The sequence below is a fragment of the Gopherus evgoodei genome, chromosome 10, assembly GCF_007399415.2.
Source record: "Gopherus evgoodei ecotype Sinaloan lineage chromosome 10, rGopEvg1_v1.p, whole genome shotgun sequence".
NCBI lineage: Eukaryota > Metazoa > Chordata > Testudines > Testudinidae > Gopherus > Gopherus evgoodei.
In genome coordinates this window covers 36,414,417-36,441,866 of record NC_044331.1, presented here as the reverse complement: position 1 = coordinate 36,441,866, position 27,450 = coordinate 36,414,417, and the positions used below count along the sequence as shown (strand labels likewise).

The following is a 27,450-nucleotide window of genomic DNA, read 5'->3' as shown; positions in this document are numbered from 1 at the left end:
GCCTTTTTCATTGACTAAATTTCTAATATACCGATGATCGTTGGGGGGAGGAATCAAAGGTTTGATTTTCGTGTATGTGTAAGAATGTGAAGGTATGTAAATATGCACAGACGTTTAATACCACATGTAACATAGGAGAGCTTGCACTTTTTAACATTACAGCTTCCAAGGCATGCAATTTAGTTTTAAATCCAAGTTCTGGTTCTAGAGCAGATGCAGTGGTAACACACTGTAGAATTTGTAATGTATATAGGTTCACTGAGAGCTTCTGTATCATGTCAATATTTATTTAACCTACCTCATGCTAATTTGTATTTTCTGTGTAACTTTTCATACTCATATTTGTTAAACTTACCTTCATTTTAGGTTGCCTGATGATATTCCTCATAGCCTAATATTTATTTTTAATTGTATAGATTAGTATATTTAAGAAGAAAAGTATGTTGACATTTCATTTTTTATTTTAGGTCACTCTGCAGTACCGTAAATGTTTACAACCTGGCCTGCAGTAATTGCACAGAAAACTGCACCTATGTTCTGTTTAGTAATAAGATCACTTTTTTAATGGACCTGTTGATGCATCAGTTAACGGTATGTAACATTTTTACCCTGAATTAGAAATGAAATGTGTTTGCTTAATGCTGGTATATTGGGATATTTGGTATATTAAAATACCAGAAAAATATGGGATTCAAAGTCAGATATATTTCTACAATGATATTGACATTGAAAATGTCTGTATGTACTAGGGAAGTTAAAACAAAAGTACCTAGCAAATTTTCATTGGTGCCCCATCACATCTACCACTGCACTCAGAATGTATATCAATACAAATCAAGGTGATGGACTACTGCTTTTTCATGTGTATTTGGTTACTGTGTATATACAGTATATACTGTAATTGTGTATAAGTTGAAAATTTCTGCAAACAGATTCTGCAAACACACACAAAATATATTTAAGAACTAAACAAAAAACACTTCAGATGGTCAGCCAGTGTTTTGTCTTTAACTCTTCCAATTTCAGTTCCACTGAGATTACATTCAGAGAATACTTATCTGAGCTTTATTTCTGCACATGTTCAATTCGAGTATCTTTTAATATCTAAAACATAAGTCTGCTCAATTTGTAATCTTAATTTGGTTTGCAAAATTGTTAAACAGCAGGCCTATTTAACTGAGAAACTTTTAATTTTGCAATGTTTTGTTTAATTTCAAATATCATTAAATATTTTATTTGAAAACTCATTTTTAATTCATAGTGACCTGCTCATCATGAGATATTTAGTCTAGAATTTCTACTTATAAATTGTGTGTATGTATTTTCATGAGCCAAGCAGTTTGTTAATTGAAAAATTATGTACATGCCTTAAATAATTTACATAACACTGTTAGAGTCAACAAGACGTAGGACTGTTAATGAACACTTAAAAAGTGACACGCAAAAGATTCTTGACAGACAAAGAAAACCTGGAGGCAGCATTTAAATTCTACTCTATGTAATTGCCAATTCATGGTTTTTCAAAGCTTTCCAAAAGGATTCCAGGTATTAGATTTTAATTATATTTAGTGAAAGTTGCATGTATAATGTTAGGCCAGCCACAACATTGTTTTCTTTCTGCTGAACAAGCCAAAACACAGACTCCATGGTTAATTACACAAGGCATTAAATACTTCAGCACTTTACAAGTGGCAAGATTGATTCTGATGCCAAACACCCTCCCCTTCCTCATTTTAGTAATATGCCAAGACTACTGTGCAAAGACTAACTTCCTCTTTTGTTGTAGAAATATACAAAGTGTTTGTTACATAGAGAGGGATGAAATTGCCAGTCACACATGGTGGTGTTCACTAAGAAAACTACTATTCCTAGAGCTACTCTCAATCCAGAACAGAACTTCATAGTATAATGCCAAATACTGCCTTGAATTGCAGCAGAACTCCAGTTAGAACCAATTTTGTTTCCTTGATCCACACTGAAACTCAACTTTCTATTATTAAAGTCTCTTGTGCAGATTTTGGGCAGTATATGGCCCTTAACTGGAATAACTTCCCGATGTAATGAAATACGTATTAAAATAATTACTGAGTGATATACATGCAAAAGGTACAGTACATCTAGGGCAGGGGTCGGCAACCAGGGCAGGTGCAAAGATGTTTCGCACCCTAGGAGAAACTTCCACCTTGCGCCCCCCCCGGGTCCTGTGGCAGCTCTCCGCCCCCCCCCCAACCCTAAGGCGTCCCCCCATGGCAGCCCCCCACCCCCCTCTGCCCTGAGCCCCCACCTCCCCACGGCAGCTCCCCCCCTCCTCCCTGAGCCTGGCCTGCGGAGCCGTGCAGCAGCTCCCCACCCGAGCTCACCTCTGCTCCACCTCCTCTCCGAGCACGCTGTTGCCGCTTCACTTCTTCTGCCTCCCAGGCTTGTGGCGCTAATCAGCTGTTTGGCACCGCAAGCCTGGGAGGGAGAGAAGCAGAGCGGCGCGGCATGCTCAGGGTAGGAGGCAGAGCAGAGGTGAGCTGAGACGGGGAGTGGTTCCCCTACATCCCGCGCCCCCCATTACTTGCTCCAGGTGGCCCTCCCTGCGCCCCCCTGCCCCAAGTCCCTCCGCCTAAATGACGATGACTACCAGGGCGGCCAAAGATCCGGCTGCCACGGTCACTGCTGAAGGACTCAAAATGCCACCCCCCAAATGCTAGTGCCCTAGGCAACCGCCTAGGTCGCCTAATGGGTTGCACCTGCCCTGTCAGCAACCTTTCAGAAGTGTTGTGCTGAGTCTTCATTTATTCACTCTAATTTAAGGTTTCGCATGCCAGTAATACATTTTAACGTTTTTAGGTCTCTTTATAACTAAACTATTGTTGTATGTAAAGTAAATAAGGTATTTAAAATGTTTAAGAAGCTTCATTTAAAAGTAAATTAAAATGCAGATCCCCCTGGACCAGTGGCCAGGACCTGGGCAGTGTGAGTACCACTGAAAATCAGCTCGTGTGCCACCTTTGGCATGTGTGCCATAGGTTGCCTATCCTTGATCTAGGGTGTTACTCCTGAAAATAAATACTCCTTTTCTTACTTCTGCATTCTTGAAAGAGAAATTAAGTGTGATCGCACCTAGGATTTTGCTTCTTAATTCAAGGAAATTAACATCTTGGTGGGAAACATTTCATTTTATTTTATTTTAATTGAAAGATGACTATACCTGTCCTTTTTAGTGCTTTTGGGCCTAGTCCAAAATCAATTAATGTCTTTCCATTGACTTCATTTGCCTTTGGATCTAATCCTCTGTACTCATTACTGCACACACTTACTCATGCAAATAGTTTGACTGACTGCAGCATTGCTTATGTGATAAGCTCTTTGGGGCAGGAGCTGCCTTTATCTATATCTGAACATGACCAGCCACATTGTTGGCACTTAACAAATAAAAAATAATATCACAGATCATTCTTGAGTGCATCAAGTTTGCAGGTCTCTAGCCCTATAGATGAAGAGCAGATTAGGAAAGAAATAGGTTTAGTGCTGGATTATATTCATATTCATGTATGCAAATATAGAAAAATAGTCAGTTTAAGAAGTAGAGGAAAGTGTTTAGGAACAGTGGGGAGGGGTAGCTCAGTGGTTTGAGCATTGGCCTGCTAAACCCAGGGTTGTGAGCTCAATCTCTGAGGCTACCATTTGGGGATTGGTCCTGCTTTGAGCAGGGGGTTGGACTAGATGATCTCTTGAGGTCCCTTCCAACCCTTATGATTCTAAGTATCTAAATATATTCAGTTGCATAAATTATTTTTGTAATTTATTTACACATTCTCAGTATTTACATATAACTTCTGTCCAAATTATATTTATCTGTGGTTTTATATCTACTTCTTCATAATCCAGTCATTACATTTTGATGGATAAGAAATTTACATCAGTGTAACAGATGCTAAAATTCAGAGCTATAATAAATCATGATTTTTATTGGTGCTCAAATGTTCCTTTTCCTTACAGAGAAAATAAAATGTTGTTTTTTTTCTTGAAGCAAATACTGTTATTGGCAGAGTTTTGTAAAAAAGCCATCCTAGCCTTTCTGTAGTAGAAATATGGTGGACATGGTATAAAACATAGGAAGTAGACAGACAACTAACCTTAAAAGTTTTGTAAATAAGAAGCAAAACATTAACTTAGCCATTTCTTGCTTTCTAGAGTATACATTTCAGTAAGTTACTTGTTAAAACATTACTCATATGTTTATTGGGTATAAGGAAAAAATACTAGGAAATCCGTTGTGGGTCACCCCTTCTTAGTCTACATCTTTTTATTTAACCAGCTGTCATCTAGTCATTCAAGGCCTAATCCAGTGCCCGATAAAGTCACTGAGGGGATGTCTAACTGCAGTTAGACCCCTGCGGCTAGCCCATGCCAACTGATTCAGGCTTGCAGGGCTCGGCTAAGGAGCTGTTTAATTGTGGTGTAGATGTTTGGGGGACCCTCCCCACTCACAGGGTTCAAGAGCCTGGGCTCCAGCCCGAGCCTGAGCATCTATACCGCAGTTAAACAGAGTCTTAGCCTGAGCTCTGCGAGCCCAGGTCAGCTAACAAAGGGCAGCCATAGGTTTTTAATTGCAGTGTAGACATATCTGGAGAATCTTTCTATTGATTTCTCTGGATGTTGGATCAGACCATGCTATTTACATGCATGCACATCTTGAAGCTGCTCCCGTAACTTGAATTAGATTATACAAAGTTGCCAGGTCAGCTCTTCCTTGTCTCTGAGTCCTGTAGATGGATTATTGTAAGTATATAGCAGAAACCTTTCTAGATGTATATTTTAGAAGGCTTGACACTGAGAAGAATGAGTCAATAGGTTTGAACTGTAAGCTTGGATTGATTTTTATTGTAGTTCAACAGATAACTATCAAAGCAAATTAGAACTCTCATGTAACTTTCTACAAAGATATCTGTTCCACTCCTAGAAAAAGCCATTTGTATAAAGCATGTACTTCACTATACAGTAGAACCTTAGAGTTACAAACACCTCAGGAATGCAGGTTGTTCATAACTCTGTAATGTTCCTAACTCTGAACAAAACTTTATGGTTGTTCTTTCAGAAGTTTACAAACTGAACATTGACTTAATACAGCTCTGAAACTTTAGAATGCAGAAGAAAAATGCTGCTTTTAACCATCTTAATTTAAATGAAACAAGAACAGAAAATAGTTTCTTTACCTTGTCAAATCTTTTTTTAAACTTTCACTTCATTTTTTTAGTAGTTTATGTTTAACACAGCACTGTACTATATGTGCTTTTTCTTGTCTTTACTGCTTCCTGATTGCGTATTTCCGGTCCCAAATGAGGTGTGTGTGGTTGACCAGTCAGTTCATAGCTCTGATGTTCATAACACTGAGGTTCTACTGTACATAAATTTATAAATAAAAATCATGTATCTTTTCCTTACTAAATATTCATCAGTTGGTTTTTCATCTGCTATATTACAAATACCTGTCCTTTTATGCTTTAAAAATAACCTGTAATAGGCATGATAGTTTATTTTCTATCTATATGTTCTTAGCTAGATCAAAGAGAAGTTTCCAAAAGCTTTTGAAAATAAGAAGTTGGACAAGACAGCCCAGGCTAGTAACAATCTGAGTTCATCTGAAGCTGACCTAGGTGCTTTTGTTTATTCAGACCTTTCCCTCCGGGATATACCCTACGTTGTTACCATTTAATTCAAATGCATATCATTAAGAATTAGTGCCCAATACGTTCATATTGTTATAATTTTTTGTGGGCATAAGCATCCAAAATTAGATTCTTTTTTTCCTTCCATTTCAAAGGACATACTAAATACCAGAGAATTATAGATAGCTGACTCACAGGAGAGACAATTATTGCCAATCATTTCAATTATTGATATGTAGGGCTCTACCAAATTGACGGTCCATTTTGGTCAATTTCACGGTCATAGGATTTTAAAAATCATAAATTTCATGATTTTAGATATTTAAATCTGAAATGTCATGATGTTGTAATTGTAGGGGTCCTGACCCAAAAAGGAGTTGTGGAGGGGTTGCAAGGTTATTGAGGGGGGGAGGTTTGTGGTACTGCTAACCTTATTTCTGCATTGCTGTTGGTGGCAGTGCTACATTCAAAGCTGGGAAGCTGGAGAGCAGCAGCTGTTGGCCAGGAGCCCAGCTCTGAAGACAAAGCTGCCACCAGAAGCAACGCAGAAGTAAGGATGGCAGGGTATGGTATTGCCACCCTTACTTCTGTGCTGCTGCCTGCAGAGGTAGGCCCTCAGTCAGCAGCCACCACCCAGTGGGTGCCCAGCTCTGAAGGCAGCAGCACAAAATTAAGGGTGGCATGGTATGGTATTGCACCCTTACTTCTGCACTGCTGCTGGCAGGGCGCCCAGCCAACAGCTGCTGCTCTCTGGATGCCCAGTTCTGAAGGCAGCGCAGAAGTAAGGGTGGCAATACCACAACCCTCCTAAAATAACCTTGCGACCCCCCCCCCCCCGCAATTGTCTTCTGGGTCAGGCACCCCAATTTGAGAAACGCTGCTCTCCCCCATGAAATCTGTTTCACGGGGGGAGACCAGATTTCACGGTCCGTGATGCATTGTTCGTAGCCATGCATTTGGTAGGGCCCTATTCATATGCATTGATATTAATTTCCCACATGCTTCTTCAATTACATTATTGCTCCACGCATCATTAACATTATTTTTTAGATTATTTTTCTCTTTAAGATTAATTCATAAAGGCCTCAATCAGTGATTTTTTTTCTAGTAATCAGTAATCAGAAACATGCATAATTTTCAACAGTTGTATCAGATCACAGAATCCAAATATACATACAGTTGCATGACAAGGTTATAACTGAGCCTTCTTAGAGAAAATAGCGCAAAAAAAGTATCAAAGGGAAAGAAAAGATTGCATTCTGCAGGTCAGTGCTTTCTCTGGACTCTATAGAATTACTAAGGAATTTTCCTCATATTATTATTCTTTTCATCCAAGGATCTCTAAGCATTTTATGAACGTGTGAATCTATATTAACAAGCTGAGTTTGTTTAGAGTATTTAACTATCTCATAGGAAGTCTTCCATATAATGTGATGGATTTTCATTATCAATGCCACATGTTTATCAGGGCAGTCTTCACTGTTTTATCCCGTCACAAATATTAATCTTTGATACAGTATGTTTTGTGTTTATGGATATTTAAATATGCTTATTTTTTTCTGTCAAAATTTATCTAAGAGCATCCTCTAAATAAAATAATCTCTCCACCCATGAAATTATCTGAAAAGTCAAAAGGACTTTTTTTTTTTCCTTAAAATTAAAATGAAAACTACCTGTTTCTTTTAGAAAAAAGGTGAATAAAGAAATTCTGATTTTTCAAGATATTTGAGCTCTTGAAAGATGATATGTCTCTTATAGAAAACTTTAATCAGCTGTACTCTAGTAAAGTTTTAAATTTGCAATAGTCATCCATAATGTATGGATTGAAGGACACCTACTGAACTGGTAGTGAGGAATTATCTATAAATGGACATAAAGACGATAGGTTTTATATTGTATTTTCAACTAACATGTTACATTCACGGTAAATCAAAGCAAACCAGCATGAATCTGAACCATCATTGCCATCATAAAACAAGAATACATATATTGATGTTTGTAAAAAGAATGCAGGATCTTCCATCCTGATCTGACTGTTGTAAATCTGAAGGTTTATAGATATATCTGTAATAAGCGCTTCTCAAGATACTTTGTGATAAACAAATTCTGACTAATTGCTTTGTAAAAATAAATAGAAAAAGCAAAATCTTTTAAACTATTTTTCTACGATATAAGATGAATTCTTAATATTTGGGTTGTTTTTTTTAAATGTTCACTCTCCATACAAGATACAGTATTAAATTTTTGTCCTGCTTTTAATGTACTGGAGTTTGCACTCAAGATTATCATCTTTCAGGCCTGAATTTGGATATGGAACCTTGGTCTGAATTTACAGCTGGTTTCTGTGACAGAAACCCCTGGGAGGCCAGTGGCTGTACTGTCAACTGCCCATCCTGGAAATGGACATCTCCTTCAATGCAAAGGGATGTAGATTGCACCTTTCTGCTCCTGCAGTGATAAATCAAGCCCATAGTGTATAAGCCAGTAAAATCAGTAATTTTTTTGTACACAATATGAGATCCTGGTGGGAAACAGACTGGCTTTTCTTCTAGCACACTCTACCAAAATTAATGGAACTTTATTTGCATTCTTAACTTTGAAGTGATGACTGCCATTCCATAATAAATGTGTATATGACTCTTGTTCCAGCCCTGCCAACTTTCTCTCCCCAAGTCAAATTTTCCAGAGGTGGCTGCTATTTGTACTTCTAGGTGAAATTTCAAAAATTCATAATCTTGTGTTATTGTACAAGTTGATTTTTCCAGGTAATCTTCAAATGTTTGGGCCCTCAAAATTCTGTATAAAGCATCATTCGACAACACAAATACTGTATGAAATGAACTGGTGGAAATGTTCATGAAAATGATTCTACCTGTTTAACCTAGCCCTATGTATAATGTACTAAAAATTAATCTCTCCATGTAGATGCACAGAAAACTACTAAAACAAAACAACTTGGTCATTACATTTTATGCTTTTAAATACAGTACTTAAAGCTATATTCACATTATAGACAAACAACCTGTAAAATTTTATTCATACAGTACACTACATTTATTTGGAGTGAATTAATCTGGTTATCCAGTTACATGGGGCATTTCCCAGGGAACTGATTTTTTCCCCCCAGTGTAATTCATTGGGAGGGGCTGCCTTGGTATAGTAATGTTACTTAAACAGGACAGTCTATCTCATTGAATATGCTACTTTCTCAACTCTGTATGTGACTGAATCTGTGAATCTTCTATACTTTGCAAAAACTGAGGCAGCTACACAGTTTTTTAATCGCATCCCTGTCTCTTAAGAGTTTACAATCTCCATGTTGATAACTACAAGGATTGTAAGCTCAGCTGTTTTAGTTCATGGAGAGTTTGCAATGTCCATGATGTGCAGTCTCCACAGGGTCACTCACTTTTGGGTACTTACAGGAGCTGTGAAGAGGAAGAGCTTATAAGAGCTGCATAGGGGAGACTGAAGGTACTAAGAGGAACTGTCAACCAGATAATTTGCAACACGCACTGTAGGGGAAGTGCAGAGCTTCTTCACTGCAGAGTAGCTAAAGCAGCTGCAGAGCTTCTCATCTCCAAAGCACCATCCAAGTTCAAGAGGTGCTTAAATAAACTGCTCCCTTTCTGACTTCGCCTCCAGTTGGAGGATTGAGGATCATCACCCAAAAGAAGTAGATATAGGGGAAACCCACTTAATTAGGATATCAGGCGAACCTGATCAAGGAGTTTCTAATGTAATAGAAGGCATGCTTCAGTGTTGGCATGTAAAATGCATCTGTCAGCACTCGCATCTTTTATTTCTTTGCAATCTCATAACTAAAAAAATGGTTTGAGTCCATTTTTATATTTTATTGTGCAGTTTGTGAATCAGTTTGCTTTTGAGAGGAGACCTTGTATGTCACATTTCAGCCTAGAATGAAAGTTTAGAGCCAAATTGCAAACCCTTATGAAAAATGGGTTTAGAGTAGAAATGCTGGCACAGCATGTCGTGCTGTGGGCTGAATGGTCCTGCTGTAATATTCTGGTTAAATTGGTAGCCCTTGTTCTTCTTTGGAGCAGGAGTGTGTTTTTATGTTTTTGCCTAAAGGTTGAAGGATTGGAAATGCCAGAAGCTAAAGAGCTCTGTTTATTCCTTGGCCAGGTACAGTTAGACAGCTGTAATGCAAGCTTTCTCTATACCCAGCCTGCTATTGACCTCAGCCCTGACCTGCACAGACCACCCACCTTAGGGGTGAGCATTAGCTCAATTTTCATAGCTTAATTGTTCAGTTCATATAGGGAGCCACTGGTATTTACTGCAAATACTATGAAAAACTGCACATTTTCCAAAATGTTTCTGTTCAGGCAAGCCCAGTGACTTTATGTCTGCAGAAAGCACAGCAACAGGACTGATTGGAAGATACAAACACAAGTGACTAAGTAAGCAGAGATAACATCACAAGGTGTGCAACACCCCTTAATACAGAAATCCTGAGGGCAAGTTGCTTAGAAACCATTTGTATGAGTAAATCTAGTTACAAAATATCACTATATTTAGATTATTTTGTGATTACTTAGAATAGGTCTGTTTCGGGATCTGTGGGCTTCTAACTTTTATAAGAGTGATTAAAAACTGCAAGTTTTCAGGGACAGATCCTCATCTGATGTAAATTGAAAGTCAGTGGAGCTGTGACATTTTATATCAGATGAGGATCTGCCCCTCAGGCTCTTAAAAGCTTTACTTCCAATTGAAATCTTATGAATGAACCTGGTCTATAACACAAAGAAATTAAAGTTTGAAATATAACACTGAACATTTTTCATTCGGGAACTGTTCCGGGTGGTCTATTGAGTAGACATTTGTTTTAAATTGTTATGTCTTCATGCATATACTTTAAAATGTCAGTGATTAGTATTTCATTCCCTTTTATACAGCAAAATGTAATGCATTGAGATAGATATAAAATATAGTCAGTCTGCAAGGGGATATTTAAAATAATGTAAAATTCCATCTCATTCATTAATCATGAAGTTCTGTCTAGCTCGATCAATGCTGCAGAGATTGTAGAGTAAAGAATGCTGTTCCCTACCCAGCCTAAAATCACAGTTCCTCAATCTGACAAAATCTGGATGTAAGGCCCAGAATTAGTTCTTTTGTAAATCCAGACCTGTGTTTCTCTGCTCCCTTTTAGAGCTAAGGGCTTGTATGGAGTTGTTAAGGAACAGCTAACCCAATGGGGCAAGCTAAACAGGAACAAGCTGCTCTAATTCCAAAGTGAGTGTTCACACATGGAATTATTCAGCAATAGCTGCTCTTGAATAACTCAATTTGTAGACAAGCTCTCAATGGAGGAAAAGCTATCAACATTAAGACAACATCTCTATCAGAAATAATTCTACAGGCAACAGAAGCAACTCAAAAGAAATGGTAAAATTTGGGGTGTCTCTCTGAACATTTTACATGTACTTTCTTTTGACATCTCATGTTCATGCCTGTTGAGTTCATATTAAATTCTGTAAAAATAACATTCAAAGTAACATACAATGGATTGTATACAGAAGTGCATTCTTGATTTGAAATTCCAAATCAAGTAAACCAATATGTAGTGCTGAGAAAGGAACAGCCGATCCAAAACAGAAGCGTCTGCTTCTGCACCAATTGAGATTGATGAGAGTTTTGTTGTTGCATTCAGTTAGAGCAAGATTGGGCAAAAGATGTTGCACTTTGACGCTCAGTGGAAACTCTTATTTCTTTCTTCAGTTGGACACATACAAAAAAAGTCAAAATGTGTGTTGTGGGTTTTTGTTTTATATAGAAGTATTGAAGTACAATTGTAGTCGTGGTGTCATGAGTCCTGAGAACCAGATTCTCAGCTGCGTTCAATGCATGCTAAGTGCTTTCCTGGATCAGAGCCAGCATGCTCAGCACCTTGCTGGATTAAATGGAGGGCACAGCTGAGGAGGCTATGCCAGCAAGGGATTTCCCCCACACATGGGAAGTTCTCAGTTGACCAGTTAAGCTGGCTTCAGGCTGCCATAACAGTGCAAGTGGATTGCATCAGTGCCTAGAATCTGGGCCTAGGAGTCTTCCTGTGTAAAGACTGATTTAAAAATGAGTAAAGAATTCAGGGTTTGGTCTAATGCTGTTTTCCAATAACATTGTTAAAACAGCACTATGACATTGGATAAATTGTTTTTTCTTAGACTCTAGGACTGGAAGGGACCTCGAGAGGTCATCGAGACTAGTCCCCTGCCCTCATGGCAGGACCAAATACTGTCTAGACCATCCCTGATAGACATTTATCTAACCTACTCTTAAATATCTCCAGAGATGGAAATTCCACAACCTCCCTAGGCAATTTATTCCAGTGTTTAACTACCCTGACAGTTAGGAACTTTTTCCTAATGTCCAACCTAAATCTCCCTTGCTGCAGTTTAAGCCCATTGCTTCTTGTTCTATCATTAGAGGCTAAGGTGAACAAGTTTTCTCCCTCCTCCTGATGACAGCCTTTTAGATACTTGAAAACTGCTATCATATCCCCTCTCAGTCTTCTCTTTTTCAAACTAAATAAACCCAATTCTTTCAGCCTTTCTTCGTAGGTCATGTTCTCAAGACCTTCAATCATTCTTGTTGCTCTTCTCTGGACCCTCTCCAGTTTCTCCACATCTTTCTTGAAATGCGGTGCCCAGAACTGGACACAATACTCCAGTTGAGGCCTAACCAGCACAGAGTAGAGCGGAAGAATGACTTCTCGTGTCTTGTTTACAACACACCTGTTAATGCATCCCAGAATCACGTTTGCTTTTCTTGCAACAGTATCACACTGTTGACTCATATTTAGCTTGTGGTCCACTATGACCCCTAGATCTCTTTCTGCCATACTCCTTCCTAGACAGTCTCTTCCCATTCTGTACGTGTGAAACTGATTATTCCTTCCTAAGTGGAGCACTTTGCATTTGTCTTTTTTGAACTTCATCCGGTTTACCTCAGACCATTTCTCCAATTTGTCCAGGTCATTTTGAATTTTGACCCTGTCCTCCAAAGCAGTTGCAATCCCTCCCAGTTTGGTATCGTCCGCAAACTTAATAAGCGTACTTTCTATGCCAACATCTAAGTCGTTGATGAAGATATTGAACAGAGCCGGTCCCAAAACAGACCCCTGCGGAACCCCACTTGTTATACCTTTCCAGCAGGATTGGGAGCCATTAATAACTACTCTCTGAGTACGGTTATCCAGCCAGTTATGCACCCACCTTATAGTAGCCCCATCTAAATTGTTTTTGCCTAGTTTATCGATAAGGATATCATGCGAGACCGTATCAAATGCCTTACTAAAGTCTAGGTGTACCACATCCACCGCTTCTCCCTTATCCACAAGGCTTATTATCCTATCAAAGAAAGCTATCAGATTGGTTTGACACGATTTGTTCTTTACAAATCCATGCTGGCTATGCCCTATCACCTTACCACCTTCCAAGTGTTTGCAGATGATTTCTTTAATTACTTGCTCCATTATCTTCCCTGGCACAGAAGTTAAACTAACTGGTCTGTAGTTTCCTGGGTTGTTTTTATTTCCCTTTTTATAGATGGGCACTATATTTGCCCTTTTCCAGTCTTCTGGAATCTCTCCCATCTCCCATGACTTTCCAAAGATAATAGCTAGAGGCTCAGATACCTCCTCTATTAACTCCTTGAGTATTCTGGGATGCATTTCATTGGGCCCTGGTGACTTGCAGGCATCTAACTTTTCTAAGTGATTTTTAACTTGCTCTTTTTTTATTTTATCTTCTAAACCTACCCCCTTCCCGTAAGCATTCACTATGTTAGACATTCCTTCAGACTTCTCAGTGAAGACCGAAACGAAGTCATTAAGCATCTCTGCCATTTCCAAGTTTCCTGTTACTGTTTCTCCCTCGTCACTGAACAGTGGGCCTACTTCTTTCTTTCTCTTCTTTTTCTTTCATCATCAATCACTTAAAAATGCTTTATACCAATTACCAGCCCAAACCTTTTTTCCATATAGAGTTAGAGCAGTGGTGGGCAGCCTGCATGCGGCCCATCAGGGTAATCCAGTTGCGGGCCACAAGACATTTTGCTGACATTGACCATCCGCTGGCACGTTCCCCCCAAGCTCCCAGTGGCCGTGGTTCACTACCCTGATAGGCTGCATGCGGCCCACGAGCTGCAGGTTGCCCACCACTGATTTAAGGGCATATATATATATCATTTAAACATTTAAAAATATCAAAAGAATACTGTATATGAATATTAGAAATGAAATATTTGAAACTTTACAAATTCATAGATAATGTTTGACACACATCAGCTCCACATTCGAATCTCCATATATAGACAGCATAAAAAAATTAGAATCTGAAACCTATAAAATAACCCTTCCATAATTTTAATTATCCATATCCACAATCTATATAATTATCAACAAGCAATCTTAATACATTAACTCATATTCATATATTCCATATATAAATTGTAAAAATCAACTGTCTTGCAATTATTAATAATATAATTATTATAGAAAACACCAGTGAAAATAGAGCTCCTTGTTTAAAATAATTAGAAATAGCACAATAATATAAAATCTTTCACTTGTGTAACTAAGTGCCATGCATTTAGAAAATATAATAGCTTAGATGTATAACACTGTTAGAAAACACAAGATCAATTTGTCTTAAATGCTGTTCATTATAACAAATGAAAAGTTGCTAATACAAAATATTAGTACTAAATAATCTTTTTAAGAAAAAGGTTGCACATCATTTTATATCTCAATTGCACGAGCAATGGAGAGTATATCTTAGTAATTTTAAACCTTGGTGTTCATGGTGCAAGGCTGCCATATTTAAGGTGATATACACATTTTACAATGCAATCCATCTGTTTCAGTAGAGAAATTATTCATTTATTTAGTAGAGAATAAAACCATTAGGCATTAATTATTTTAGTCAGTGTAGATTACAGGAGCAATGTTGTATATTTTCAGTCAAACTTGAATTAGCAGCTGAAGACTTCTCACTGGCTGACTTGGCTCATCACCAGAAGCCAGACTATTACAATGAGTTTTAAGTACCAACACAAGGCTCAGAGCTAATGAATAATAAAGAAATATGCATGTTGTTCTTTGTCATCAAGTGTTACCAAATCCCCCCAGATACCTATATAGGCTAAACTGTGGTCCAACAGCATTTTATGAATCCACTAGCATACATTAATTCTACAGGATTTTAAAACTGAATGAAAGAAAACTTCAAGCAGTATTGATCATTAATTACAGGGTGGATAAAGATCAAGTTCTCTGTCATTAAATTGCTTCTACAGAACCACAGCACTGTGCTGTCGTCAGCACCATTAAAAGCAGTGAGCCCAGTTAGGAGCCATCTTTCTTGATGCATGTACCTAAAGTGACAAGATTCTGTCTGTCTAAAGCTAGCACGTCATTCATATTCCCTTCACTTCTTGTTTTTTCTGTCTATCACCAAATCCTGGATCCTCCTAGAACCTCCAGTGCTCATAATGGGGCAAATCTTAAGCTGGTTTAAACTGTCATACCCTCATTGACTTCAGTGAACACTAGCTAAGAAGTTGCTCCCAGTTTTGTAGCTGTATATATAATATAGCCTTATATTTTACATGTAGTAAATCTGTCCAGGTATTACTACCATCTTTAGAGTAAGATGCTTCCAGCTGCTGATTTACTCCCTTTCAAAAATAAGCTTTCACAGCTGTGACTCAGGAAAGTCTACAGCTTTCCAAGCAGCACTACATATTATGTTTCTCACATGACATGGTTGTTGGCTTCTGTTACAATCAACAGAAGGAGCAAAGAATTCTGTGGCACCTTATAGACTAACAGACGTTTTGGGGCATGAGCTTTCGTGGGTGAATACCCACTTCGTCGGATGCATGTGACATCATGCTCCAAAACATCTGTTAGTCTATAAGGTGCTACAGGATTCTTTGCTGCTTTTACAGATCCAGACTAACACGGCTACCCCTCTGATACCAATCAACAGAAGGTATTCTTCATTGAGGAATTTAGACCTCATCCAGGTGGCCTAGAGGGTGAAGAACTTAATTTGCCCGTCACCAAGACAAAGATAACACCTTGGCTAAGAGGGAGGAGACAGGAGATTCAGCCAGATTTCTGGGTTTGACTGAACTAATTAATAAGCCCCAGGTGAAGCTACCACACTATCAGTTGCATTAGAGGCATTTTCCCTGTTGTCCTTAGCAGTTACGAAATATAAAGGGAATCGACAAAAGGGCAACTTTGGCTCCTGCTACTTGGTCTCATGTCATGCATAATTTGAGGTTTAACCAGAAAGAGCATGGAACTAATTCCCATTGTTCCTTCTAGTTGTCATTAGCTCCCCTTGTAACACCATTAGCCCATTTCTTCCCTTTCTGAACAGTCCAATAAGTCATGTTAATATGACCTTGAATTTATGGAGGAGAAAGGCTATGCCCTTCAATATGAATTTGTTTCTTATCCCAACCTACTTCTCACACAAAGTCTGCTTTTCAGGGACCCTTCTCACAAGTTTCTATTATGACATATTTCCTAATCTTTATCAATAGAAACTGTTACAGTGAATCACAGAGGCCAGGATTTCTTTTCCCATTATCTTTTGATTCTAAAATATTACAGAAGCTTTTTGGCCCATTCTAGACTTTGGAAGTTTGAATAGATTTCCAGACAGATCATATTCTTTCAATCATCTCAATGCCACAATCCTTTCCCTTTTCCCTGAACTCTGATTTGATGCTCTTGGCCTTTGAGATTCTTGCTTCCACACATTAATTCAGAAATCACAAAGGAAGTATCTTTACTCTCTGGTGATGTCGGTTTTTACCAAAAGCCTGTCCACGGTACCTACAGGTTTATCCATACTTAAAATGATGATTCATGTGAATCATGACACAATCCCAGCAGTGATACAGACATGCCTGTATATTTTTCTGGGTCTATTGAGTACAATGGAGAAATCTTCATTCATTTTAGCATCTTACTTCCATAGTGACAGCCCTCTGCCCACAGCATCAGCATCATCCCCAGAAAAGCATTTTCAGGGTATTCAAAGAAGAGATGAGCATTCAGTGTCAAGATTGGCACCAGAATTGCAAGCAAAAGAGGCAGATGTGAATCAAGGAAGGAGATAGAGATGTGTCTGAAGATTCTTCTCTTGCCCAAGAAGAGCACTTCTCTCTTTAATATGTTTAGCTTATTTGCATATTCAGTTTTGTGAGTCATTCATCTGGCATTGGCAGTTTCCCTTCCTCTAATCTGAAATAAGAAGGCAGCTAATGCTAAAAAGTTTAGAAACTATTTTACATTAGCTTCAGTACAGCCTAAGAGCAACTTGTGTGTAGACTGAGCTATTCTTAGTCTTTCCATTAGCCATTCACTTATAAGGAGAAACAAATTCTCTGGAGAACTTTCTTTCAAGTCTATGAAGTGGGACCAATATGAGTGGTCTAGCTCAGCGATGGGCATGCTTGCTAGCAGGACCGGCTCTGGCTTTTTTGCCGCCCCAAGCAAAAAAAAACAAACAAACAAAAATGCGAGGCAGCTGGAGCGGTGAAGCAAAAAAACGAAAAACGGTGGGGCGGACAGAGCCAGGGTGCAAACTTTCAGCTAGTGGGACTCCCTGCGCTGCAGACATGCCCTGGGCAGTGGAGTTCGCGCCCCAGCTAGCAGGGGGAAGGTAGAGGGGGAGAGAGAAGGGGGCGGCCAGGGCTTCCTTCAGCCAGGGTACTCACCACTCGGTCCTTCTGGCCACACCGCCTGCCAGGAGGGCTCCACACCGCTCTGGTCGGTGGGATGGGAAGGACGCGGGCTGCTGGGCTTGCAGCAGACGTACCATCGGTTGGGGCAGATGGAGCGCGCAGCCAGCTCCCAGCAGGGCACCCCCCTCCTCCGTGCCACTGCCCCCTACAGGGTGGCCAGAGTGGCGAACAAAAAAAAAAAAAGAAAAAGAAAAGGGTGGCCATGCTGCTCTAGGATTGGCGGAAAGCCTTCCCTTATAATCTGCCACCCCAAACCCGAGCTTGATTGGTTTCCTGGAGCCAGCCTTGCTTGCTAGGGCCAGCCGGAGATTAATCTGTTTGCATTGAGATCAACAGCAAACAGTACTGGTTTTGTGCTAAGCTAGGCAGAAGCTAAAGAGCACTATTGGATTCCTTGTTGCTGACTGGAAAATTTATTTCCTGATCCGCAAGGTACTCTTCAGTTGAGACCAAAGTGAGGCCACCTGAGGCTCTGGCTTGTGTTGCCTACATTTGCTGCTCAGATCTTCTAATATCCTTTTCCAGTGGGTTTGATAGTGCAGCCTCCTGATTCTAATTTTTTTTTTCCTGACACTGGTTTCTGAGTTCCATCCTTATCAATAATCTGTTCTGTGTTTTTCTTTAGGCTCCATAATTCTTCTGGGACAACAATATCACAAAAAAATAGATGTTCAGTTTTTACATTAAGATAAAATCTTTCAATCATTTCTAGTGCCTCTTTGTTACTCCTGGAAAAAAATTCAAAGGAGAGTTGATCTTGATAGTTGATCATTCACATGGATTACTAAGTGTATTGCATTTTCTATCAAAAGGCTCACTTGTATGTACCATATAAGAGACTCAAGTCGTTCTCTACCAGCCATCTCCCATCAATTTTGTTAAATATACACGCATCACTACTGTCATAGCATTCTTCTTTCTGGGCAGGGAGAGATGGGTGGCATTATCACTGTAGAATACTTTTGCAAAGTCAGGCAGGTGGATCATCAGAGTAGCAAAAGGTTCACTGTCCACAAAAGAGCACTGGTGATGCCTCTGTAACATTCCAAACTTCATGCAGCCTGAGAAGCAAAAGATCAGACCCAAAGATTTAATTTGATAAAACTGGCACTAATCAAGGAGTCAGTGAGGCATCTAATTAGTTTGTTTACTTTATAATTCATTAATTATATTGAAAATATTTTTGTTTTTGCCAGTGAATTATCATAAGACCTTATCTATACATAATAATAATAATATCTTTATATAGTTAGTTAAGCAGTCCTTTGCTATAAGGTTTCTCTTTAAGTTCATATACACTGAATTCCATTTAGGAATTACTTCATTGTTATCCATTAGCGCACACTTTCTACACATCCATTTTTCACGCATTGTAATTGTTAGAGGTTTCAAATGGCATTCACTGGAAATGGAAGATGGAGAAATATAATCTTATAACAATCTGCCTAATAAAGGATGCAGTATTGTATTTTAATGTTCATCAATAATGCTGGAATATTGCTTCCTCAGTTATTATTTATGGTTCTAATGCATGTCTGTGTATACCATTGGGCTTTTATGATTGTTTCACTGCATGTATTAATTAAAAATATATTCTTAGGAGAACCACAATAGTCTCTTTAGTTGAATTTTACATATTTTATGGAAATGTGTTTATTGTTTCTCTTTATGCAGGTTTGTGTTCCAGATGAATATAATGCAGTATTAGGAAGAAGTGCAAATAAGCAAGTATTTGAAGGTTTAACGACTGGACTTCTCAGAATCATTGCTGTGGTCTTTGGGTGTCTGATCTCCAGTTTACCAGATGTAAACAATCAGCCCACTGCACCTAAAATAATACAGGAAGTGAAAAACAAGCCCTCAAAAGTTGAGGCCTTTAACAGCAGGGTTCAGGACCTGATCAGGTAAAAACTGATGAAATATCTTTAAACTTTTTATTTTAGTCAAAGAAAATTGCAAAGAACTAGCAATGGTAATAAGCTCCTCTGAACCTAACTCAACAAGACTAACACCTATGTATGGTTCAGAAGATCACTAAAAGGCTATATATATGTTTTCAAGCAAAAATGCTCTTTCAGAAAACTATGGGACAAACTCTGCCCTCAAATATACATGTACATTCAAGTCCATAGAGATTTGTGCGTTTATCTAAGTGAAAAATTTGGCCCTATGATTGTCCAACTTTCTCTTCTGATGTGTAGAAGTTCCCCAACCGCAAAATACCTCATTGGCACAGGAGTAAGTAAAATTTACTGCAATAATATCACTGTCAATGAACATAGAAAAAAGGCAACTAATGTACAGAAAGTCAGAACAATTTTTCATGGAGAGTATAAAACATTCTCTAAATTATGATAAATCTCTTTTTGAAAAATGCTACTATTTGCTCCTAATTGCTGCTCTTGATTATTGTTTCTGTGTTAACTACTTGCTACAGTACAGAAGGAAAGTTAGTGGCAAGACTTTCCATAGCTTTCCTTCATGCATGAATTATTCTTGTATTTGCTAGTAATTTACATTATACACTTGAACATTTGTCTTTTATTCCCTGTAGAAATTTATGTCTCTCAGTGATGTCTGAAATATCTTCTTTCTTCTTTTTTTTTTTTAATCATGTTGGCTTAAAGCACCTCGCAGCATCAGTCTGCTAGTTTGTTTAACTGTGTTGGATTAAAATCACCAAAATTCTGCTTTTGTATATGCATGTTTCCTTTATGTCAGTGGGAATCCTTGTGTTATTTAGTTGATTGTTCTTTCTGTCCTTTTTTCTAAATAGAGGTGACCAGAATTTTGCACAGTAAAAGTTCCTCTAGACTGTCCATAGTTAGCAACTCTGTATAGGGAGCCTTACATTATGTTTATATAATATTTGTTGATTCCCAACAGTGTACAAAACACAACATAAAGACAGTCCCTAGCTATAAGAGTTTACAGTATAAAAACACACACAGATAAGACAGTAGGAGACTTAGAGATCAATAGTGTTGCTTTTGTTTTTTTAATATACAGTGTGAATTGCCTTTCTTTTACTGGGCAAAAACACTATATTCCCATATTTATCTCTTTTAATGCTGAATATACAATCACTACAGGTACAATACATTGTTCTTCCTTTTTGTTCTTACTGTCATCACTTCATATTTATTTACATTTACTTTCAAAAGTTCCTTATTCATTCACACACACAGTCTATCCATGTTATTCTGAACTATGCTGCCCTTCTTTCTGTTGATTCACACATTTGTACTTAGCATTATTAGCAAGTTTCATCACAGTGCTATATGTTCTTTCTTCTAAATCATTAAATAAAGCGTCCTAATTAGGCCTAATATTAATCCTTATTGCACTCAACTACTCATCTCCTTCCATCTTGGGTAGTCATTATTCCCAATTTCTTCTCTTTGATATCTAAGGAATTCTTTACTTCCTCAAGACACTCCCTTAGTGAACTTTATCAGATTAGCCTTTGGTGTGTTACTGTATAAAAAGCTGTTTTAGGACCCCCTCCTGCCAGGTGGCAAGCACACTCAATTCTCACTGATTTGAATGGGAGTCGAGGACAGATAGGGTTGGACCTTAATAATTAGCATTGGAGTAAGCTAAGGACATTATTTAATTCCATTTTATTTTTTCAATTCTATGAGGTATGTCAAGTGTGATCATCTTTTTGAAAATCCATGCTGATTATTGACTAGTCTCAATTAGCCCGTAACATTCCTGATGTCTCGCTAGGTAGTCCTGGTTATTGGTTTCATTATGTCCCCCTCGGGTCTGTACTTTTCTAGATCTTCATAAATCTCTTCTCAGTGTTACATTAGCCTCCTCCAAGTCCAGTACCTCTTATATTTCCATAGAGGTTTCAGATCAATTTGCTAATGGGACTCCTATCTCTTTCTCTTTTGGAATAGACCCTTTGTGGTCCTAGATTTTAGCAGTCTACAAGATCTTCTAATTTCATGGTCTCTTCTTCTGCTGAGACCCTGATTTCTTCTTATATTTTTTTCTCCCTTGGGGAATTTGTTCTGAGCATCTGTCTTTTAACCTTTTTTTGTGAGCACATGAGGCAAAGGATACATTTAATTTTTCAGTAAGGCCTACCTCTTCAGTTAATAAATTACTTTTTTCATCTCACAAAGCCTGTCTGTCTCCACCACTGACCTCTTGTTCCTTATGCACTTGAAAAAATTGTGATTTATCTTAACCTCTTCATATGCAATTTTGTTTTCATTCTCCTCTTCAGTATTTTTTCAATTTTAGTACACTTTAATGTGCGTTTGTTGCAGACTTTCTCTATACCTTGCATTTTATATAATACTTCATAATATAACTCCTTCTTACCCTTAATTACTCTTTGCACTTCTTTGTTCATCTCCACTGACCTTTTTTACTCCTAGTATATTTATTGGCACGTGCAACATTTGGGTTCACAATAATTTATCTTTCTGCACTTTCCTTTTGCTTTTTGTTTCCTTGCCCTCAGTTGTTTTATCCTATTTAATTTCAGTAATTGTTTCTCTTTTTTCTCATAATTCCATGTGCTAAAACACAAATATGTACATATTTACACATACATGTGTTGAGGAGGGATAGGTATAAGTATACACACACAAACCCTATATTAGGAACGGTTGATAGGACTATCTGTTATTATTAAGGTTGCCTGACACATCCCAATATAAGACCCTGCTTTAAATTGCTTATAACTGTGCCATACTTGAACCATTTGTGTTGAAATTTTCCATACCAGGTATCTGTCAGATGCTGAATTGTTTTGGAAAATTTCAGCCCAAATGGTTCAGCCATTTCCAAGAAAATGGTATGGAGAAAATATGTTGTTTTGACTATGTTAAAATATTCTGGCAATTTTTTGTTTTAGAAGGTCTGGTGCTCCCTTCCTTTGGTGCAGCAACTTGAAATTTGGCAAGTGGGCAACCTTTGAAAAATTGTAGCTTGCCCATGCTGTCTAGCGGCTTGCTAGAATTTTGCAGTTTAATTCTCTGAACATTCTTTCTGCACTGGGCATGCTGCAGCCTGAGGCAACAGGGGGCTGAGCAGGACATTCCCTGTAGTTGCCACTCTGGGCTGCTGGGGGCTGTGTCAGAGCTGGGCACCAGAACAAAGGGTAGGAGGGCCTGTCTCTCCTGTACTCTTAAAGCCCCGTCTGCTGACAGGCAGGAAGAGAGGAGAAAGCTGCCTGAATGGAATGCAAACGGGACAAGAGTCAGTCCTGGGGGATTCTGGCATATTAAAGCTTTTGAGCGCTTGACTTTGAAACTTAAATAACATTTTTTCAGCATACTTTTTGTGTGATACATACATGTGCATACACACACACTATAGTTTATATAGAATGATCCCGTTTTTAATTTCAATTCAGTCCTAATGTCATATATCACTATCAAAGGCATACAGTATTTCCTCATCTTTACATCAATGATTTTGTTCTTTATGTTTCTCAGAATGAAGCAGAATTGCTTGCTTGCTTTCCTTTTACATTTTAGGAACATAGTTTTTTTTATGTCAAATCAGGCCATTGATCTGTTTAATCAGAAATCTTATCTCCTGCAATAGTTAATCCCTCAGGATGCAAAGGAAGCCAAAGAAATAAAAAATGCACCTACTTACTTGTGCAATGCTTAACATAAGGGGGCAAATTCCTTTCTAACTCCTGCAGATCTTTTCTCACCCTAAAGGATGAGAATTGATTGTCATTATGTTAGCCTACATAGCTAGAAATGATGTTAATACTTATGTAATTATCCAGCCCTTTATAAAATCCAGCCACAGTGTTTAACTCAATGACCTTCTGTGACACTGAATTCCACAGGTTGATTATACACAGTCTGTACTAGTATTTACTTTTGTTGGTTCTGTTCAAAGATTTTATAGACTGAATCACTCAAGTACTTTGTTCTTGAATGTATGACTTCATTTAGTGTTTCCTAAGTACTTGAAATATCTCTTTACTATTTTTCTTTTTGCAACTCTTTTTGAGTTTGTTATTTTCTACAGATTAGTTATTTGAGAAGCTGTGTGTTGCAAGTTTCTAGTCTACCTACTCTCTTTCACTTGAACCCAGACAGACTGTCAACTGCCCATAGTTTCTTTAAGGTCTTCCTGTTTGATATGAACTTTACCACGTTTTTTTCTAACTCCTTGTCCTGTGTCCTATCCAATGAGCAATGCTGCCTCCTTAAACCATAGATGTACTATTAGACTATACTATTAAAGTTTTCCACAAGTAATGTAGGCACCCCAGAAACCTCATGGACAGTGACTATACATGATATATGTAGCATTCAAAGGGTAATCCAGCTGCTCCGTTTTTTTCTTATCCTAAATCTTTGGCTTTCTATTTTTAGCAATTAACCATCAGAATGTATCTACTTCCCTAAATACAGAATCCCGCCACCTGCCATTTCTATGTCATTCTCATTCTTTACTGTTCATTAGCTTAATGTCTTAAGTAGGGTAGGAAATTGACATTTCTCTTGGAAAATGCTGGTTTGTGAACTAGTTTTGCAAATTAAATAATGTCCTAAATATATAAAAATCATCAAGAATGTTTTTATACCACTACAGGAGTTGAACACTTATGTGATGGTACAAAAGTGTGGCAAAGGTAACATAAGAGAGCAAAGTAAATATTTTTTTTTCTAGTCTTAAACCCCTTGTATTTACATTTAATAATTAATGCATTTTAAAACTTTTTTTTAAACTCTGGCATAATGTTGACTGATATAAATCTAAGAGGACAGCTGTAGGAGAAAGGCAAAACAAACAGTTGTCATAGATACCAGTGACCTCTAAAACTTTATTGTTCACATGTAGCCCTGCCCCCTTCCCAAACAGGTTTTCAAAGAGTGTGAAATTTCAGGATGTTGTATTCTCCCCATATATGAATGAGAGGGTGGGAGGTCTGCTTATTGATATTTTGTACTGCACTGACATCTGAAACGGACAGGGCCAAGTACAGGCATACCCCAGAGCTAAGAAGATACATGAGAATCAGGATAGGCCCTTCACCTGGGGCACTTTAAGGGATCTGATTCTAACAGGAGAATGAAAGGCATGGTGACAGAGTAATAGTGCAATTAGGAAAAAGGAGAGGGGTGGGTGTTTTAAATTAGCCACAAACAGATAAAATAATATTATTAATGAGAATCTTTCACCTCCTCGCCACTTTATCGTGTTTCTTTTTGGAGATATTTAAACTAAGATGTTTGACTAAAAAAAAAGTTTCAGTGAAAATATTTGCAACTCTATGGGAAAAGTTAATGTGCACCGCATAAGCAGCACCAACTAACTGCCACACAGTTTGTATACCACAAGAGCAGCTATGCTGGGCAGAGATACTGGAACTACTCTACCATGGGAAAAAATTCTAACTAAAAGGAAAAGGGGATGGAAAGCAAAGCTTTGTAACTCTACTCAGCTGTACGCTTAGTTCTTGGGTAGAGAGAGTGTTTCATGTCTCTCATGTTGCCCCCAAAGCCAGTTAAGAAATGGCACAGATAGACTGGGAAGAGTTTTCTCCATTTCTTCTCTGTCAGAAGTGTGATAGCTTACAGCACATTGCATCAAGGTTGGGCAGAAAATGTGTACCTTTGATAATAATTTATCATTATTAGCTTCAGTTCGTCTCCTGTTTATCCTTTTCCCCTCCTGCTGCTCAGAGATAGACAGCACTCAGCATTTTACACATCTAACTCCTTAGCTGTCGTCTTGGTATTTGCCTGCCAATATTGGAGAGCATGTTTATGACCTGTATTGCAGATGAATTGCTTAGATCAGAAATCTAGAAGACATCTAATACTTACAACTTTTCACAAATTTACCTGAACAGTCAATCTGAGTGTAACTAATAATCTTCAGTCTTTTTTTAATAAGATTTCAAATGGTCTTTTAATACTGCGATGAGATCCCTACTTTGTACACAATATATTTTTACTCATAATTACTCATATTGTTTCCAATAGCTGTCTGTTGTGTAAACTTTGGCAAAAAGTCTGGTTTCTAGCCCTGCAACTCTTAGGGAGGGGGGTTAAGAGTAGGGTGATATATCTGAGGAGATGATCTGGGAATGGAGTTGAAAGAGGTAAGATGGCAGCAGCTGCAACCAGAAATGATGAGGTAGGAGATGATCAGGGCCTGGACCAGAGTTTTAGCTACCACAATAAAAAAAGTCATCTAACAGTAGAAAGCTGTTATCTAATGGTTATTTGTTAGTCATTTAATTGTTGCCTAGAAAAAAAATGCAGTAGTCATTGCTGGTTTATGTTGTAGTAAGATTGCATCTGGATAACATCATCTCATTCTTGTGTTGTTGTGTTCTGGGAAGTTTTTTCTCTTTGTGTTAAAAAAAAATCATACTACTGCAAAAATATAGAGATTATTATAAATCATTTAACTATGGCAAAATTCCACTGTCCTTCTAAGAGTATGGTTAAATAAACATATTCATTCATCTTACTTGTGAAAATATAATAGAAATTACCCTAAGATAGACAGATCTCTTAACAGAAATTTCTATAGCTATAGAGGGCCTAATCTAAAATTACTGCAACTTGAGCTACTTTATTTAACCTTTTATGTTTGTATAGTTGTGAATTCAAAACCTGTTCTTTATACAAGTTGACATTGATAATGATAATACTAAAAAAAATTCATTGAAACTGGCAGAGTGCCATATCTTAATACAATGTTTTTTCCCTCCACTTATAGTTATGTGGTGAATATAGGATTGATAGACAAGTTATGCTGCTGTTTCCTCTCCGTCCAAGGTCCTGTTGATGACAATTCAAAAATAGCCACTTTTCTGCAAAATGCTACAGCAGTGTTACATGGAATGTGTCAGCTCTGTTTTGCTGTCAGTGGAAGGTAAGTGCTCTTGCTATTATCATATCTGACTTGCTCTTTCATCTTTTTTTTAAGCATCTGAAAAGCAGCAACCTTTGTGGCCACAAGTATATCCTTCTCATGTGGAACTGAACATTCTAGGTGAAGTTCTAGAATAGAATTGCTTTTAGTTTAACCAGGGTTGGTATAGATGCTGGTATCAAAAGTTCACTGTGACCACATTTTGGCTGTACTACTATATTGAGTTACCTGCAACCATCCTAGTAATAAGTAATTTATCAGAATTACAAACTTTATCTCCTTTAGTCATTATCATAGAAAATGTTTTATCACTAGTAATTTTAAGCGATCAGTTCTGAAGATTTCAATATATGTTTTATTAGCAGTTAAACTCAACTGTTAAGTAATTTATTTCTTGTATGGTCTAATTCATTCTTTGTCCTTTAAAATTCCTCTTGCAAGAAGGGAGTGATTTTTTTTTTTAATAGGAACTCATTCAGTGGAATTCATTCTGCAGGACAGAAGGGATTTTAAAGGTTCAGGATTGTACATGGCATCCTTCTGCAGGAATATTTGAATAATGAATTTTACTTGTAAAATAAATACATTGGCTGCATAATACATAAGCTAGATTTTAGGTTACACTTAAATCTTTATAAGGGGAGTGATGAAAGGAGCAAATGCTTGTTTTCCTTTATCATTGTAGAATATTTTTAAAACATTCTTGTTAACTAATGTCATGCAATTATTTTGTTAATAACACGGGGAAAAGTTAACCATTGAATGTAAATGTAGATAAGGAAAAAGAGGAAAAGAAAACAACACTGGTGCAGGGGGAACTTAATTCCTGAAAGGGAAAAGTAACATTAGTCATGAAAAACAAACATGATTCAGTAAAACACAAAATATGGAACAAAGCTCTAGGTGGCTGTAATTTCTGATAAATAGGAGTTTCAGGACCAAGAAAAAGGACTGTAACTACAAATATGAGTCCACAAAGACCATCCAGATTTAATGAAATTTGTCTTCTAGTCTCTTCCTGTGGGCTCCCAAGTTGTCATTTTGCACTTTCAACACAAAATTGCCAAAAGTCAAATAGATACTAAAGAATCACCCTTCTCTTAGCAGAAAAATTATTCTAGCC

The 27,450-nt window shown here is 37.8% G+C and overlaps 1 protein-coding gene across 5 annotated transcripts in view; it reads left to right on the top strand.

Annotated features, from left to right (window-relative positions):
- The window catches only part of SCAPER (S-phase cyclin A associated protein in the ER), a 362,895-nt gene that overhangs the window by 263,262 nt on the left and 72,183 nt on the right, over nt 1-27,450 (top strand). For all 5 annotated transcript variants that reach the window (XM_030579108.1, XM_030579106.1, XM_030579104.1 and 2 more), the window contains 3 exons: nt 468-591; nt 19,122-19,351; nt 26,172-26,327. In XM_030579108.1, the coding sequence (XP_030434968.1) occupies nt 468-591; nt 19,122-19,351; nt 26,172-26,327 (510 nt within the window). The remainder of the gene's footprint in view (nt 1-467; nt 592-19,121; nt 19,352-26,171; nt 26,328-27,450) is intronic.